Source organism: Pan paniscus, chromosome 12 (genome assembly GCF_029289425.2).
Source record: "Pan paniscus chromosome 12, NHGRI_mPanPan1-v2.0_pri, whole genome shotgun sequence".
NCBI lineage: Eukaryota > Metazoa > Chordata > Mammalia > Primates > Hominidae > Pan > Pan paniscus.
Genome location: NC_073261.2, coordinates 31382071 through 31400327, shown reverse-complemented (window position 1 = coordinate 31400327; position 18257 = coordinate 31382071). Strand labels below are relative to the sequence as shown.

Here is an 18257-nt window from a genome sequence, read left to right as displayed (position 1 = left end):
TATAAATGTTTAAAAACAGGCAAAATTGGGCTAGGCACGGTGGCTCACACCTGTAATCCCAGCACTTTGGGAAACTGAGGCAGGAGGCTCATTTGAGGTCAGGAGTTCGAGGCCATCCTGGGCAACATAGGGAGACCCCATCTCTCAAAAACCAACCAACCAACAAAACAGGTAAAATGAATCTATGTGATGGAAGCTGTGAAAGTGATTACCTCTGCAGGAGGGAACGCCTGGCAGGGGCCTAATGGGGCTTCTGGGGAGCGGCAGACATTCTGTCCCATGGTCAGGTGGTACATGGATGATCTCTTTTGCAAAGGGCACGAAGTGTCCACCTATGATATGTGTCCTTCCATTCACACATCTTATAAGTAAATTAAAAGGTACACATGCACAATCATACCAACTTCCATTCTCATCTCCCTCTTTGTATGATAAAAATCACAGAACCTCAGGCTTAGAAAACACCTTGAAGTCTGCTGGGCGCAGTGGCTTACGCCTGTAACCCCAGCACTTTGGGAGGCCGAGGTGGGAGGATCACCTGAGGTCAGTTCGAGACCAGTCTGGCCAACATGGTGAAACCCCGTCTCTACTAAAAATACAAAAATTAGCCGGGTGTGGTGACAGGTGCCTGTAATGCCTGCTACTTGGGAGGCTGAGGCAGGAGAATCACTTGAACCTGGGAGGCAGAGGTTGCAGTGAGCCGACATCGTGCCACTGCCCTCCAGCCTGGGCGACAGATCAAGACTCTGTCTCAAAAAAAAAAAAAAAAAAAGAAAAAGAAAAAAGAAAACACCTTGAAGTCACCTAATCTAGCTTCTGCATAGTTATCCATTTTAATTCTCTTTGCCACACCCCCAATAAGTGTTCACTTCAGCAAAGGAAGTGCAGTATCTGCCAAGACAGCCCAAATTCATTTACCGGACTAACCAAAGGAAATTGTTCCCATATTTTGCCAAAACCTGCCCTTCTGGGACTTCCACTCAAAGCTTCTGGATCCTGTCCTCTGGGGCCTCCAGGAGGGAGCTCTCCGCCAACCTAGGTCCTCTACGCTTGGAAGAAGTTGCCACATTCCCGTGGCTGCCCCTTCCTGCAGGCGCCACAGCCCCCTCATTCCCATCTTTTTGTACCTTTTTTTGCCATTTTGGTTTGGGTCCTCTGATGGCCCTGGGGGTTGTCAATGTTCCCTTTCAAGTGAGACACTCGGAGTTGAGGCTGATGCTCATTTTCTTGGCAGCCCCACAACACAAGGCAGTTAACAGATTGAGCCCAAAGTCTTTTTTTTTTACACGTCTTGCTGTCAAATCCCATTTCCCAGATCCTGTTCTTAATTGTGCAGCTGGGCCTCCCTTTTCAACTCAGTCCATCATTACAGTCTGTTGAGATCTTCTGGGATCTTCAGTCTGCTGTCAGTTGCATTCATGTCATCTGTGAATCTGACCATTGTTCCATTAATAGCCTCATCCAAAACACTGGGCCTGCCCTGGCCAACCTGTGAGTGGAGACAGAACTCGGGGTGGTGACAGGGCCTGCCCTCTGGGCACACTCTGATGGCCAGCAGCACCTTTTGATAATGAGCCCACTTCATTCTATCATCGTTTGACTCGCATTCCTTCATGCCGAACCCAGCCTATGGTGACAGCCTCTACCAAATGCCCAGGAAACCTACATACAGGCACTGCACAGTCCTCTCTGGAGTATGATTCTGGTTGACCTGTGGAAAAGTGAGGCTTGCCTGGTATGATTTCTTGTTAGGACTCCTAGAAAGCAGTGTTTCCTTCTCTATGTATGTGCTCCCAAGCCGGAATCCCCTAGAGAATAACCTGGAGGAGCACATCAAGCACCATTGCCCCCATCTCCTGGAAGCCCTCCGCCTCCAAAAGTCCCCATGGAGCCACGGCCCCAGCTTCATGTCTCCCAGCAGCAGTGAGACGTCGTCCCACCGGGGAGACGGCCTCCTCTGCACAGTGAGGTTGGTCATGCAGCCTCCCACACTCTCTTAGGCTTTAACCCCCTTCGACGACCAATATTTGATTCCAAATGAAAAACTGTTCTCCTTGACAAAGATGGCAAAAGCAAAATACGAATTGTGTAGTGTTGTTCCTTCTGCATCAGGGCTAACGTTTTACTGTCAGCCCCAAACCGCACTCCTTGCTTCAAAAGTAACTACACAGAAACTCCTTTTATGGCCTTCGGCATTTCCCAACAACACTCCTGCTGGTCCACGCCGTTTGTCCGGCTACCTTACTTTGGTGCCCTTCTTTCCAAACCTGAGACCACGAACAAGCTCTGAGGGGAGCCCCTGCAGCCTTTAATGCTTCCCTTCTTTTCCTCACTGGGCTCCTTTGTAATCAATATTCAAAGCTTCAGTGCAAGATCTCCCAGCCCACCTGAGACATCTCTCTTCTTAATTTTTTTTTTTTTTTTTTTTTGAGACAGTCTTGCTCTGTCGCCCAGGCTGGAGTGCAGTGGCGTGATCTTGGCTCACTACAACAACCTCAGCCTCCTGAATAGCTGGGACTACAGGTGCACACCACCATGCCCGGCTAATTTTTGTATTTTTAGTAGACCCGGGGTTTCACCATGTTGGCCAGGCTGGTCTTGAACTCTTGACCTCAAGTGATCCACCTGTCTCAGCCTCCCAAAGTGCTGGGATTACAGGTGTGAGCCACCGTGCCTGGCCCTAGAATCTTTTTTTTTTTTTTTTTTTAAGTTCTACCTCTTTATGCTTCTTTGAAATCTGCCCTCCAGAAGCAGACAAAGCACGAGTGTGCTGAGTGAGTCCCCCTGCCATGCCAGGCTCTGTGGACTCAGGGAGTACGGCCACAGCACCTGTCCCTCTGATGCTCACGGCCCGCGTCAGTGAGGGGGACAGCCTGATGGGCCTGCAACAAGGGCTGCTCGAAGAGGAGATGCCTTGGCCCGAGCCTCGTCTTGAGGCTGAAGAGATGTGAACCAGGCAGAGGAGGAGAATGGGAAGAGACCTCTCCAGGAGGAGACAGATGCGGAAAAGCTTGGAGGCAAATGATCATCTTGAGTTGGGGTGGCTGCCAAGTTCTAGGACGCGGCAAAAGCGTGGAAGCCTGCAGGGAGCAGGGTGGCATGTGAGCCTGGGAAAGGGGGCACCAACGCCCTCCAACCCCAGGCTGCGCTGTGGCATTTCACCCTGAGGGGGAAAGTCTGAAAGATTTTATGCACATCAGCAATGCGAACACATGAGCATCTGAAGGAAGGTCACACTCCGGGACAGCACAAGGTGGAGCTGGTGGAGAAAGCCTGGAAAGAGACAGTGGGATGCTCTGGCGGAAATCCAAGGGGGTTGCAGGAAGAGCTGCACCAAGGCAGCGACAGGGAGGGTGAGGAGGAATGAGCACTGTGGGAGACTGGGGAGCTCCAGGGCACCAAATCTGTCCATAGGACTCCAGGCCTGGGCAGTGGGCAGGCACTGGTGCCACTCATGGAGCCATGGAAGACAGGGAAGGGGTCCTCCTGGGAAGGTGTCCTCCTGGGAAGGTGGTGACTCCTGCTTCCCACATGCTGAATCCCAGACATGTGTCACACAGATTGGTGCTCAGCAGCAAAGTCTGGCCACAGGTATTCATTTGGGAGCTGCTAGCATGTGCCTGGAGCTGAGGCCTCGGGTGCGGATGAGATGGTGTCTCAGGCTGGCTTCCCCAGAAAGTAGGCTCTGAAATGGATATGAGCAAGCAGGGAATTTACGTAGGGAGAGAGGATGCAGGGAATTTATGCGGGGAGAGACAAAGGAAACCAGGCTGCCACGCAGCCAGTGAAGGCCTCAGCTGACCCCACAAGGACTCCGGAGCCAGCAGGGTCCTTCGGAGACATCCTCAACTAAGGCAACGGGGAAGATCTTTGTGTCTCAGCACTGGGCTGCTGCCAAGGAAGGGGCCCAGCCCTGGTAAGGTGACCACCTTTGGCAGAGGTGACTCCTCTGCCACCCCCAGCAGTGGAAAGAGTGCCCCAGTCCTGGATCGGGGCAAGTGGGGGGCACCTAGCACCCCCGACTTCATGGGCCTGTGCCACAGGAAGGGCTGGGGTGGAATCCTGAGGCCCACCAAGACTCGAGGGCTGGTGGGGGAGGGGTATCCCTGAGGGCAGCTGAGGAAGCCAGGAGGGCCCTGGGAAGCCCAGGGAAGGAAGTGCTGGTTGCTCATCAGGAAGGGCCCGAGAGGTCCCTGGTGACGGAGCAGCTTGGCTGGAGTGCCTGGTGCCACAAGAGGTGTCTCCTCAGCTCCTGGCCCTTTAGGTCCTTCAGACATCCCACCTGAGAGGGAGCCGCGTCCTCTCCAGCCATGTCCCCCTCCTGACGATCATGGCCTGACCGCTGCCCACCTTCCCGCTGCTGTCTGCCTCCCAGCTCCAGCCCAGGCTCCGGACGCGACCTTCATCTTGCCTCTTGTTCCTTCCTCCAGATTTGGTGCCCTTCTGAAATCTCCAGGTTGACTGGGCCTTGACTGCCTCCTTCCAGACCTTCTGGCCTCACCCGCCCACAGTGAGAGCTCTCTGTGACACTCTGAGCTCTGAAGAATCCAACCTGCCCGAGGGTGGGCAGGATTCAGCCATGAGTGAAAGAGAACTGGGGGAGGAAGCTTGGAGCTGCGGCAGGAGCTCGAGGGAGATGTGGGTGGAGATAGAATGGCTGTTTTAAGGTAGGAGACACAGGAACGCATTTATTTGCTGCAGAGAAAGCTAGTGAACAAAAAGCAAATGGTACAAGAATAAGGGATGACTGCAGAAGGTTTTGGGAGAGGCAGGACTGCCAGGATCCAGAATTAAGGGTGCAGTGGGCAGCAGGGAGGTGAGAACTGAGAGCACTGCGTTTGTCTAGTGGGGGTGGCTGTTCGCTGGGAGTGCAGAGGCTTCAGCAGCAGGAAGCATGGAGTCTGCTAAGGTCCCCAGGAGGCTGGCCAGGAACTCGCTGTGACTCCGGGCAGCCTGAAGGGGTCAAGAGCCAAGGTGGGGACAAGGGACATGCATGTGGCATCACTGTTTGGCCATGCAGTTTCAGGTCTGAGAACAGGCAGGCAGGGAGTCCACAGTGGAGAAGGGGTCCAGGAGCTGACCGAGGGCCGGGCAGTGGTAAGGGGAGAAGGAAAGGTGGGGCCCTCTGGCCCCACAGTGAGGAAGTGAACAAAATGGGAGGGAAACGAGGGCTTCGAGGGAAGCCACGGTGCGTCTGCGCCTGTCCCAGCTCTTATCCCCAGTGCGCAAGGACCTGACGAGCGTGAGGCTGCTCTCTCCCTAGGCTGTCTGCACTTCCGCTCCATCAGTCAGTTCCTCCTTGGTGGCCACACAGAACCTGCTTGGCTGGCTGCTCCAGACATAAGAACACTGAGAGGATCCTGGGGTGCTCCAGAATTCACAGGAAGATGGAGAACCTGGCCAAGGGGCGTGGAGCAGCAGGGTCCCTGCCCAGAAAAGCCTGTGAGGACTGCCGTCCCTGAGTCCTTTCCTCAGGAGCATCCAAGTGGTTAGGCCTGGGTCTTGCTCCCAGAGGTGGAACAAAGGAGTGCCTGACTCCCGGCTTCTGTGCAGAGGACGGTGCGAGGAAGACGCCTCCTCAACACAGGAAGGAAGCCCACCCCCCTTGCAAACCTCAATGTATTTCCATCACAGGAAGAGATCAGAAGAGAGCCAAACATTGTTGGCTTTTACTTATTTGCCAAATATTTACTCAGCACCCGTGATATTCTAGTCTACGCTCTGTTCTGGGTGCTGAGGATGCAGACATGGGGGAGATGGACGGGGCCCTCCCGCCCAGGGAGCTCATACTCATGGGGAGGGCTGGTCATAGTTCACTTCTGGTCCTGGTAGTCAGTGGAGAAAAATGAAGGAAAGGGAGGTTGTGCAGAGCCCTGAGGTGGCAGCTCATTTGGAAAAAAGGATCAGGTGAAACCTCTCTGAGGCAGTGACATGTGAGCAGAGACCACCATGATGAGAAGGTGGGAGTCTCCTACCAACGTGCGGGCATGAGGGAGGGTGGGCATCAAGACACAAGTGGCCAGTGCACCACAGGGACAGGGAGAAGAAGAGCAGAGGGCAGGGCCACACCGCAAAGGGGCCTTAGCGGCCACCTTAAAGATTCCAGGCTTCCTTCCAAGATGATGCAAAGTCTTGGAAGATTCTGGAGCAGGGAAGTGACTCAATTGCTTATGACAGTTCTTTTATGGTTCAGTGTTTTAGGTGTCATCATAATGTTGTAATTATGTTTTAAAATACCCACCAAGAGCTGGGCACTGTGGCTCATGCCTGTGATCTCAGCACTTTGGGAAGCCAAGGTGGGAGGATCACTTGAGCCCAGGGGTCTAAGACCAGGCTGGGGAACACAGGGAGATCCTGTCTCTACAAAAACTTAAAGAAGTTAGCTAGGTGGGATGGTGCATGCCTGTAGTCCCAGCTACTCGGGAGGCTGAGGCAGGAGGATCACTTAAGCCCAGGAGGTCGAAGCTGCAGTGAGCCTGGATGGCACCACTGCACTCCTGCCTCGGCGAAAGAGATTCTGTCAACAACAACAAACAAACCACCAAGACCTTATCTTTTTAGAGACACGTACTGAATAAAATAAGTCTAATCATTTGCTCTGATTCACAATGATGTGGGGCAGGGGTGGGGGGCAGTGGGTGAGGGAAGGAGGAGTCTCCACGGCTGTGTCTGCTGAGATGGAAAATGGGTACATGGAGTCCATTTTACTAGCCTCTCAACGTTTGTATATGTCTTGAAATTATCTATAACCAAATTTTTTTTTTTTTTTTTTTGAGACGAAGTCTCACTCTGCCTCCTAGGTTGGAGTGCAATGGCACAATCTCGGCTCACTGCAACCTCTGCCTCCCGGGTTCAAATGATTCTCCTGTCTCAGCCTCCTGAATAGCTGGGATTACAGATGCATGCCACCATGCCCAGCTAATTTTTTTTTTTTCTATTTTTGGTAGAGACGGGGTTTCACCATGTTGGCCAGGCTGGTCTTGAACTCCTGACCTCAAGTTATCCACCCACCTCGGCCTCCCAAAGTGCTGGGATTACAGGTGTGAGCCACCGCACCCAGCCAACAAAACTTTAAAAACTTATTAAATAGAAGTGATTCTGGCTAATTGGTGAGAACTGGCTGTGGGGGTAAGAGCAGGAGCTCGGAGGCCGACAGGGTCTTTAGAAAGGGGAAACAAGAGGATGGGCACGGTGGCTCACGCCTATAATCCCAGCACTTTGGGAGGGCGAGGCGGGCAGATCACAAGGTCAGGAGTTCAAGACCAGCCTGCCCAACATGGAGAAACCTCGTCTCTACTAAAAATACAAAAATTAGCTGGGTGTGGTGGCAAGCACCTGTAGTCCCAGCCACTTGGGAGGCTGAGGCAGGAGAATCGCTTAAACACGGGAGGCGGAGGTTGCAGTGAGCTGAGACTGTGCCATTGCACTCCAGCCTGGGCGACAGAGTGGGAAATAAAAAAAGAAAGAAAAAGAAAAAAAGAAAGGGGGAAATAAGCCCTAGGCAACCAAAAACACTCCTATTAACCTCACACCCAAAGATGGCCTTTCTTTTCCCCTGAACAGAATTGGCATCACACTTTACATATGGCTTCAAAGCCTTTTTTCCACTCAGCGTATTTCATTAACTTTCCCATTTTCCTGTGACATCATTTTTAGGTACCATATAATACTCCGTAGCATGGGCAGAACTGAATCGATGGTGGGGTACTGAGGCAATTTCCAGTTCTTCACTATCATGACATTGCTATGCCAAACATCCTTGTCAATGAATCTTTGCCATCTAGTTCCCCAGAAAACGATCTAGCTTTTTGAAGGGTGTGCACATTTTAAAGTCATTTGCTTGATTTTGCCAGATTGGCCTCCAGAGGGACTACTGACCGCATCTCATGAGCAGGGAAGCATATGCCTGTTTCCTCATATCCTGCCAACACTGGGCAGCACTGTCCTTTCGGATTGATTCTGGTCTGCCAGGCAAGGAACTCTACGTCATTGTCAGGGCTGGTTTCGTGAGCCATTTTACGCAGGCTTTGTCCATTCCTCCATCTGACCAGGCAGCCTGCGGGAGCTGGCTTCATCTGACCTTCTGCTTTGAAGCAGCGCACACAGGATGTTTAATGAATAGCCGCAGGCAGTGAAGGAAGAGGATCCCCAGAGCCTGGGACATCAGCTTTCAGTAGAGTGCAAGCAGTTGCAGGAGCCCTGAACAGAAGTGGGGATGGCATGCTGCTCTTCCCAAAGCTGCCTGAGCTGCCCCAATGGCGCCACCTCCCAAGGTGGATGTTCCTCCAAGAACCTCCTCTTCCCCTTGGCTCTGTTTCAGGTGGTCTGCCTTAGTATTCACTTTCATTTTTCATGGTTAGGCCCAGCTCTTCCTTACATTTGCAGTGCATCCCATGAAGTCTTGAACGCTGAGGCAGGGGCTGCGGGTGTACTGCATGAGTGTCAGCAGGAGTTCTCGCTTTGTGCTTAACCAGTCAGTCGAGCAGACAAAGAGTGTGACAGCCCTTCGTACACCAATCTGCCCTTCTTCCTGGGGTCAGTCTGGGCACAGAGCCCAGTGGGGCAGCCACCAGTGAAGGCAGCCAGTAAGCTCTGTGGCCGCCGCGGGAAGCACAGTGGAGCAGCGGCTCACTGAAGACCCACAGTGAGTACAACGCGGCAGGAAAAAAGAATTAGGAGCCCTTTACAACCCAATCGGGGATGACGGCCAGAACACACCCTGAAGAGCAAAGAAGGTGCGGAAACGGCGGGTACGTGCACACGCAGACAGAGGCTGGCGGCCAGCCAGGTGGCTCTGGCTCAGGGGAAGAAGCGCATTTTCAACATCAAATTTGAAAGGAGTACTTTCAGAAAGGTACTCCTTGGTACCTTACGAATTTTGTTTTATTTGAATGCTTTTATCTATTTAGAAAAATAAAATCAATAACACTGATCCCGATAAGGCACCCTCCTTCCTAGTAAAGCTCTTGGCACAAAGCATCACCCTGCTGACGTGGCTGCCTGAAAGGCAGGCGCAAGATGCTCTGTTTCATTCATTTCCTGGCATTTAAAGGGCACTTGCCATGGGCCCTGGAGCTACCCACAGATTCCACAAAAGACACTGATTCATGAAATCACAGTTTAACATGGCTAGCAGATGAAGGAGTGAAGTCATAAACTTAGGATATGGAGAAGGTAGCTTCAAATCTGTCTTGAAAGGATGAATTATTAAGACCAAAAAGCTGAGGCATGGTGGCTCACACCCGTGATCCCAGCAGTTTGGGAGGCTGAAGTGGGAAGATCACTTCAGCCCAGGGGTTTGAGATCGGCCTGCACAACATAGGGAGACCTTGTCTCTACAAAAAATTTAAAAATTAGATGGGTGTGTTGGCATCTGTCTGTAGTCCTAGCTACTAAGGAGGTTGAGGCAGGAGGATTACTTGATCCCAAGAGGTCGAGGCTGCAGTGAGCCATGATGGTACCACTGCACTCCAGCCTGGGTGACAGAGTGAGACCCTCTCTCAAAAAACAAAACAAAAGGCAGAAAAATTGACGTTGGGTCCCCACTGGCTGTTTGGGGATGGAAAAAATCAAGTTAGATCCTTCTCTCATACCAAGGACAAACAGATTACAGTTGGGATTAAGAGCTGATGGACACAAAGTAAAGCCAGTCCTGAAAGAGAAGAAAGCACACTATCTTTATGGTCTTGGTGGGGAAACCCTTCATCTTCCATATGGAAAGATTACATTACACAAAAATCCCAATCAATTCTCTGCATTATCCATAAAACTGTCCTGTAAATCTAAATCTATTCTAAAATAAAAAAAAAGGACTGAAAAAGTAAAAAAAAAAAGAAAAAAAATTCCAGTTCACTGAAAGGTACCATACATAAAGATTTAAAAAGGACAATCTATATAACCTTTGGAGAAAACATACTGTAACATAATAAGCAACATGAAGATCAACAGAGTTGATAAGAAGATAAATTAACTGATAGGAAAGTGGGTAAGAAATACCAAAAGGTAATTTACAGTAAGAGAAACACAAAAGGCCAATAAATACATGAAAAGATACTCAGTTTCACTGGCAATCAGGGAAATGAAAATTAGAACCACAGGATGATGTTTTCCACTCACCAGATTGACTAAAACTCAAAAACAAAACTGGGAATATGTAGTATTAATGAGAATGCAGAAAAATATGCACTTTCATACCTATTTGGTGGTGTTACTAATAGGTCCAGCTTTACATACTTTAGGGTTGCAATTTCACATCAAGGAATTTATCTCATAGAAATATCTGCACAGACACCCAAAGCTCATATAAACAGTCACTGGAAGAATGTCCAGTATTAGTAGGGAGGACACCACCCCTCATGTTATCTTATGCCCAATTTCTGCCTCAAAGAAAAAGTAGGAGTTAAAGAAAAGAAAGAAATGAAATCAGTAGTCAGACAGCCCAGTGCTGCATTCCAGGCCTGGTAGTTACAGACTGACCCCTGACTTAACCGGTTTATGTTATCTATAGATTCCAGACATTATACGGGAAAGCACTGTGAAAAACCCTGTCCTGTTCTGTTCCATTCTGATTACCAGTGCATGCAGCCCCCAGTCACGTACCCACGGCTTGCTCAATCGATCACGACCCTCTCACGCGGGCTCTCTTAGAGTTGTAAGCCCTTAAAAGCGACAGGAATTGCTGACTCAAGCAGCTCGGTTTTTGGAGACGTGAGCCCGTCAATGCTCCCAGCTGAATAAAGCCCTTTCCTTCCACAACTTGGTGTCTGAGGGGTTCTGGACTGTGGTCGTCCTGCTACATTAGGAGACTACAGTGGCACACACACTAGGGAAATACTATGCAGCTGTGAAAAGAGTGAGGTTTACTGTGTGTATGTGCGAGAAAAACAACCACAAACACCATGCCCTGGATGGAGCAAATGAGAAACTGGCTGGACGAGGTGGATGAGGGGGCCTAGGGACCAGCCTAAGAATTTGCACCTGGCCCTGCAGGCAATGGGGAGCATGGTAAGGCAGAGACGTGATCATCACAGGAACCCCCAGGCATCTACAGAGCAGGCAGACTTTGGAGAAGAGGAAGAAATGCCTCTGCCACCCTCCAGGTGAGCCGGTGAGATGAAAGGAGGTGACTGATTTACGTGAGCCAGACATGGTCCTGGCTGTCACGGAGTTGGATTTAGGATTTAGGATACAGAAGGCAGAAAGGACAGGATTTAGGGACGAAAGGGGTAACAGGTGGGGATGGCAGAAACCTCTAGGACTGTAATTTCCAGCTGGCAAAGCAGAGTGGATGGGCAGTCTGGGGAGAACACGGAATCAGGAGGCAGGGTCGGCCTCTCCATCCCATGAAGAAATACCAGGCTGCTGGGCTGCAGGCAGCCTCCCTCACTGAGGCCCCTGGAGTCCTCTGACAGAGCTTCCAGAAGTCCCATTCTTTCAGAGAGAGGATGAAACCTGCCCTCTCCCAACTGTGCACAGGCTGCCTCTCTGCCAGCCAGATTCCCAGGAAAGACAGAAAGAGATGGGACTGCCTGCTCAGCACTGAAGCGGAGCCCAGGACAACTGAAGGTAACTTAGTCAACAAGCAGAGCCTCTACCAGGCTGGGCCCTGGGGTGTGAGGCAATTCAAACTCCAAGCCGGCTCCCAGAGACCACCCTTGGAACAGTGCAGGGGAAGGGAAGGGGTCCCAGTGGAGGGTAACACAGAGGTGTCTGCCAAAGGTGAGGGGTAGGAAAGGAGTCATTCTAGGCAGGAGGAGCTGCAAAGGGACAGGCCCAGAAAGAGAAGGGAAGAGGGAGAGAGAAGAGCAAGGCGAGTGGATGGGAGTGGTCTGCTCCGGAAAGGGCAGGCAATCCCGTAAGACTGTAGCCAAAAGTGGGAGAAGGAAAGTGGAGAGAGAAGCAGGGCCAGATCCAGCCAATGGGCCTTATCTCCTCCTGGGCTGAGTTTGTTTACCCACTTCATTCATTCGAAAAGAATTTACAGGCCAGGCGTGGTGGCTCATGCCTGTAATCTCAGCACTTTGGGAGACCGAGGCAGGCACATCACGAGGTCAGGAGATTGAGACCATCCTGGCTAACACGGTGAAACCCTGTCTCCACTAAAAATATAAAAATTAGCTAAGTGTGGTGGCGGGCGCCTGTAGTCCCAGCTACTCGGGAGGCTGAGGCAGGAGTATGGCGTGAACCCAGAAGGTGGAGCTTGCAGCGAGCTGAGATCGCACCACTGCACTCCAGCCTGGGTGACAGAGCAAGACTCTGTCTCAAGAAGAAGAAAAAAAAAATTTACAGAGCGCCGAACAGCACGCTAGGCACTGTTCTAGATCTGGGACAATATGGCAGTGACCCTGATAAGGTAGCTGTTCTGGTAGAGGTAACTTCGAGGAAAGCCACAGCCATAAACAAGGAAACAAAGAGTAACATAATTTCTGGCATGGGTAAATGCTAGGCAGAAAAGAAAACAGAAGGATGAATCGAGAGTGTGCGAGTGGGAGTCGGGTGATCAGGGGACAGAATTCAGCTGAGGTCTGAATGACGAGGCAGAGCTGAAGACTGGGGAGGGAGCCCCAAAGAAAGGAGAGTGGGGGCCCTGCAGGCAGGAGCTAATTGCACAAGGCAATTGTTTTGCTAATAAGACCATGTTAAGAAAATTAAGCTTTTTTTCATTTGTAAAGAACTCATTAGTGAGTTATATTTTTAGTTCTCCCTCCTGGGGATTAGAAATTGGGCAGGGGAGGTTTGTTGGGGCTGATGGGGAGGACTCTGGATCCCTACAAGACCCCGAAGAGATGCGTGTGAGAGGGAGGAGGCAGCGGGGGAGCAGCACGCACCTGCTCCGGGAGGTCATGTCCGGGAAGAACTGCACGAGGGCCAGCAGGTTGTGGTGGTGGTCAGACACCCAGCTCAGGGTGCAGCACAGTTCCTGGAGCTGCAGGAGAACAGCACCCCATGGGCTACAGGAGGACACCGCCTTCCCCCTGCTCTCGCCACCCAGCCCGCACAGGGGAGTAAGTGGGCAGTCACGGAGATCAGGGACATTCCGATGACCTCCAGGCAGTGCCATCCCCACCCAGGGCACTCTAGGGGCCACCTTGGTCCCTAGTGACGAAGCTGTATGAGGACCAGGCTCTGGGCGTCTAGTACCTTCCCTGGCCACTCCCGGATGTTCTCCAGGAGCAAGAGGAGAAGCTGCTGGAGGTCAACTTTGGGCAGCAGGCGGAGCCCCACGTCCAGGCCGGTGCGGCACAGCAGCTCAATCAGTCCCATGAGGTTCTCGTCAGTGTAGGCCCCCGGCTGGGCCTGGGCACACAGCGCCAGAAACTGGAGAGAGAAAAGAGGGCAGGGGTGGCCAGGGCATGGGGGAACGGGAGAGTACTTCGAGGACCAGTTCCCTGGGAGACACTTAGGCAGAAGGGATGGTACTGTGAGCCCCGTGGCCATGCTGGGTAGGAGCTCAGGAAACAGTGAGGCCCCTGCAGGGTCCTGGGTGGCAGGCACAGGTGTGGAGAGTGTGCTTGTCAGAGGCGTTTGAACCAGAGCAACTCCATCTTGAATAGGGGCTGGGTAAAACAAGGCTGAGACTTACTGGGCTGCATTCCCAGGAGGTTAGGTATTCTTACAGGATGAGATAGGAGGTTGGCACGACACAGCTCACAAAGACCCCACTGATAAAACAGGTTGCAGTAAAGAGGCCTGCCAGATACCACCAAAACCAAGATGATGACCAGAGTGATCTCTGGTCGGCCTCACTGCTTATTATATGCTAATAACAGTGAATTAGCATGCTAAAAGACACTCCCACCAGTACCATAACAGTTTACACATGCCATGGCAATGTCAGGAAGTTACCCTATATGGTCTAAAAAGGGTAAGAACCCTCAGTTATGGGAATTGCCCACCCCTTTCCCAGAAAACTCATAATCCACCTCTTACTTAGCACATAATCAAGAAATAACCATAAAAATACTACACCAGCAGCCCTTGGGGCTGCTCCGCCTATGAAGTAGCCATTCTTTATTCTTTTACTTTTTTTTGAGACAGAGTCTTGCTCTGTCACCCAGGCTGGAGTGCAGTGGCGCCATCTTGGCTCACTGCGACCTCCGCCTCCCGGGTTCCAGCAATTCTCCTGCCTCAGCTTCCCAAGTAGCTGGGATTACAGGCACGCGCCACCGCGCCCGACTAATTATTGTATGTTTAGTAGAGATGGGGTTTCACCATGTTGGCCAGGCTGATCTTGAACTCCTAACTGCAAGGTGATTCACCCATGTTGGCCTCCCAAAGTGCTAAGATTACAGGCATGAGCCACCATACCTGGCCTATTCGTTTACTTTCTTAATAAACTTGCTTTCATTTTACTCTATGGATTTGCTTCCAATTCTTTTTATTTTTGAGATGGAGTTTCTCTCTTGTTGCCCAGGCTAGAGTGCAATGGTGCAGTCTCAGCTCACTGCAACCTCCACTTCCCAGTTTCAAGCAATTCTCCTGCCTCAGCCTCCAAGCCTGGCTAATTTTTGTAGTTTGTGTAGAGACGGGGCTTTGCCATGTTAGCCAGGCTGGTCTCGAACTCCTGACCTCAGGTGATCCACCCGCCTCAGCCTCCCAAAGTGCTGGCATTACAGGCATGAGCCACTGCATCCAGCCTTTTTGTTTTTTTGAGATGGAGTCTCGCTCTGTCGCCCAGGCTGGAGTGCAGTGGTGCCATCTCGGCTCACTACAACCTCTGCCTCTCAGGGTCAGGCAATTCTCCTGTCTCAGCCTCCTGAGTAGATAGGACTACAGGTGTCCGCCATCATGCCCGGCTGATTTTTTTTTGTATTTTTAGTACAGATGGGGTTTCACCATGTTGGTCAGGCTGGTCTGGAACTCCTGACCTCAAATGATCCGCCTGCCTCAGCCTCCCAAAGTGCTGGGATTACAGGCATGAGCCACCATGCCTGGCCCCAATTCTTTCTTGTACAAGAACCAAGAACTCTCTGTTGGGGCCTAGATCAGGACCCGTGTCCGATAACACAGTTTCTGTAGCATCCGGCCCACAGCCAGCACAGTGCCTGCCGTGGTGCTGAGCTTGCCGGAGATTCTCCGTGATGCTCCTGGAATTTAGCTGCTGAATGGGTCTGAACTGTGAGCCGAGAGTGCCCTGCATGAGGCAGGCGGCTTGACTCACCTTGTAGATGTGGCCCAGGCTAATGTCCAAGGCAACCTCTTGGGGAGCATCCTGCTCCTCATTCTCACTCAGGCCAGCCTCGCCTGGAAGCACCCTGTGGTAAGACAACAACAGTGACGATGGGAAACCCAGGAGGGGGCACAGGGGCAGGAGTGAGGCGCAAAGTGGGACACTGCTGCCCTGAGGCTGCTCATCTGCTGGACACAGCAAATTCTTCCACACAGATGATCTCATGCAGTTTCTGAGGGCCAAGAATCCAGGGCAGCTCTGTTGGGTGGTCCTGGCTCGGGGGTCTCTCGGATGTTGCCCTCAAGATGTTGGGTGGGGCTGCGGTCACCTGAGCCTACAGGCTGGAGGGCCTGCCTCCCAGCTCACTCACCTGGTCACTGATCCACAGGCCCCAGGGCCTCTCCACAGAGTTTCTCCACATGGCCGCTGGTTCTCCAAAGCCAGTGGTGAAAGAGAGAGGGAGAGAGAATATGCCCAAGACAGAGCCACAACCTTCCACAACCTAACCTCGAAAGTGACATCCCATCTCTTCTACTGGTCACACAGGCCCAACCTGACTTGGTGTAGGAGGAGGCTACAGAACTATGTGAACTCTAGGAATGGGGGACACATGGAGCGGGGCTCCTTGGGGACTGGCTCCCACATGCTACCGTTCAGGTGAGGCCTCGAGCTTTAGTTTTCCAGGACTTGGAAACCAGAAAATCACGCTTCCAATCCCCCCAAAGTCCGTGAGTTCTCCCTGGGTCCGTTCAACAAGGGTGAGCCTGCATACACTGCAAAGTGCACCACGTGGTAGCTGACACAGGGGCTGGCTCACAAGCCAGCAAGTATGGGGGAAATCAGAACAAAACATCCCTGAAAACCCCCTCCAAAGGTGTCACCCTGAGCTGATGTGCTGTCTGCTGATAAGACCTGCATGGCCAGTTTCCCCGAGTGACGGACCCAATCTGGCTGAGCACCAGATGATGTTAGAGACCAGGGCTGGGGAAAGAAAAATCCCCCCCTTTAAAGATCAAGCCACAAGCAGGGTGGTGAGATGCTTACGGTGAGGGGGACCTTGGTGGGGCTTTGTGGATGGTAGTCTCGTCACCCTTTCCACAAGCCTCCCTCCCAGGCACGCGCTCACAGGACGAGAGCCTGGGCGGGATCGCCTTCATCCTATGGCCGAATGTACATTGTTGATTTCAAGTATGTTAAGTGAGCTTATGATGAGGGTCCCCTCTGCTGTCTCACCCACTTCTCCACTCTTAAGAAACGGCTTAAGGTTCCTGCTAACAGTGGTAAGTGAAGATATTGACGACAACCACACTGCTGATGACAGCAGGCTCCAGGCAGCCCCCTGGCACAGGGGAGGAAGAGCACTGTCCTACAGCTCCTGTGAAGTCTCTGCTCTTCTCTGCTTGGCACTGGCGCTGGGCTCAGAGGGGAAGGAGGAGAGATCTGTCTCCGAGGTACCAGGAAGTTGGTGCCAACAAACCAAACTTGGTGGGGGAGTGGAAACTGCGGCTGGGCTCAGTCCTTCTTCCAGATTTCAGCATTTATTAGGGCCCTAACTGAATGGGTAAGGCTGGCATTTGCACATCTGGGCGCAGGCTGGGCCTGCGCCAGTACGTGAGGGGAAGCTCTGGTTCGTACCAGCCTTGAGCGTGCAACACGCGCAGCCATAGGTGGGTGTGCTTTCAGGTTTCTCAGCACGGGGCACTCAGAGTCGACTACAAACATCTGCAGAAGAGAGATGCTGCCAAGGGGAGAAGGAACATTGAAGGTGTGAGGTGGTGACACGTGTTTTTTGAGCTGCAGAGAGGAGTGTGGCTGTGGGGAGAGCCCTGTCCTCCTTGGAAAGAAATGTCAGCCTTCCCAAGTGAATGCCTGGCTGGTCAGAGTTCCAGAACTTTGTGGGCCCACGGACTCATGGGCAGCATAATGGGGGTCCTCTAATCCTTGCTTTTCAGAGGAATCACGTGACTAAACTGCTGGCATCTGTGGCTGCTGTTCTGAGCTGCAGCATCAGCTGATCCCCGAAACTCCACCACTGCTGCCAGCAAGGGGCCACAGCCTGAGAATTCAACGGCCTATCTATTATCCCTGCTCCCCTCCTGGGCTTAGCAGGTTAGAGTGAGCTGATGGTCCCACCATTGGACTCTTATGAGCAAAGCAGCTTCACTGGTCCCACGCCTGGCTCCAGGGTCTGTGGCCAGCACCTAGGAACTGGGTTTCTGTCTCGGAGACACCGTTCAATACTCATTAACCTTACAAGGGACATGACACTGGCCTCTACCCAGGTCTCCGCATCTTCTTCCCCCAAAAGTTGAAAAAATAATGAAGTTACCATCTGCATGGCATTCTGACATTCTCAGAGGGAAGATGGCAGGTACAGTGTATGAGCACCACTACCACCTTAACCAAGAGCTGCCTCCTTAATCAATTGCCCCCTCACTTGATAGGACGCCCTGTCAACGTGTTAATTGTCATGTATTTACCCCTTTGGTCTCTGCACCAGGCTGCTCCTTTGAAAACCAAGTGGCTGGCGGGGCATGGTGGCTCATGCCTGTAATTCCAGCACTTTGGGAGGCTGAGGTGGGTGGATCACCTGAGGCCAGAAGTTCAAGACCAGCCTGGCCAACATGGTGAAACCCCATCTCTACTAAAAATACAAAAATTAGCAAGCATTGTAGTACGCACCTGTAATCCCAGGTACTCAGGAGGCTGAGGCAGGAGAATTGCTTTAACCCGGAGGCGGAGGTTGCAGTGAGCCGAGATGGCACCACTGCACTCCAGCCTGGGCAACAAGAGTGAAACTCTGTCTCAAAAAAAAAGAAAAGAAAACCAAGTGGCCAAGGCTTCTGGCACCAGGAAACAGCTCCAGACTTTTGGTCTTCAGCGGCCAGGCGTGCGCATCAGAGCAGGGCTCTAACTTCAGCTGGGCTTGGTAGCAGGAACAGCCTTGGAGGACCATGCACAGCTACCTAAAGACCTCCTTTGTGCTCCTGGGGGAGATGGGGGCACCTGGCAAGGCCCATTCTGTGTTGCAGCGTGGGCATGAGCCCCTCTGAGGATGCTGATGAGCTCCCCCACCACCCGCTTCCCA

General features: G+C 52.0%; 1 protein-coding gene and 1 long non-coding RNA gene across 4 annotated transcripts in view; one reads left to right on the top strand and one right to left on the bottom strand.

The window, feature by feature from the left end:
• The window catches only part of FAM178B (family with sequence similarity 178 member B), a 97989-nt gene that overhangs the window by 32501 nt on the left and 47231 nt on the right, over nt 1-18257 (bottom strand). For 2 of the 3 annotated variants that reach the window (XM_057301269.1, XM_055107641.2), the window contains 3 exons: nt 15161-15254; nt 13141-13317; nt 12828-12925 (listed from right to left, as the gene is read on the bottom strand). In XM_057301269.1, coding sequence (XP_057157252.1) covers nt 12828-12925; nt 13141-13317; nt 15161-15254 — 369 coding nt within the window. Of the gene's footprint in view, nt 1-1127; nt 7956-12827; nt 12926-13140; nt 13318-15160; nt 15255-18257 lie in introns of those variants that run through there. The other variant, XM_034953725.3, reaches the window with a different exon arrangement.
• Nucleotides 8901-17511, top strand: LOC130541208 (uncharacterized). The gene is made up of 3 exons (XR_008955253.1): nt 8901-11099; nt 11438-11565; nt 15716-17511. It is a non-coding gene; the product is annotated as an uncharacterized LOC130541208 (long non-coding RNA).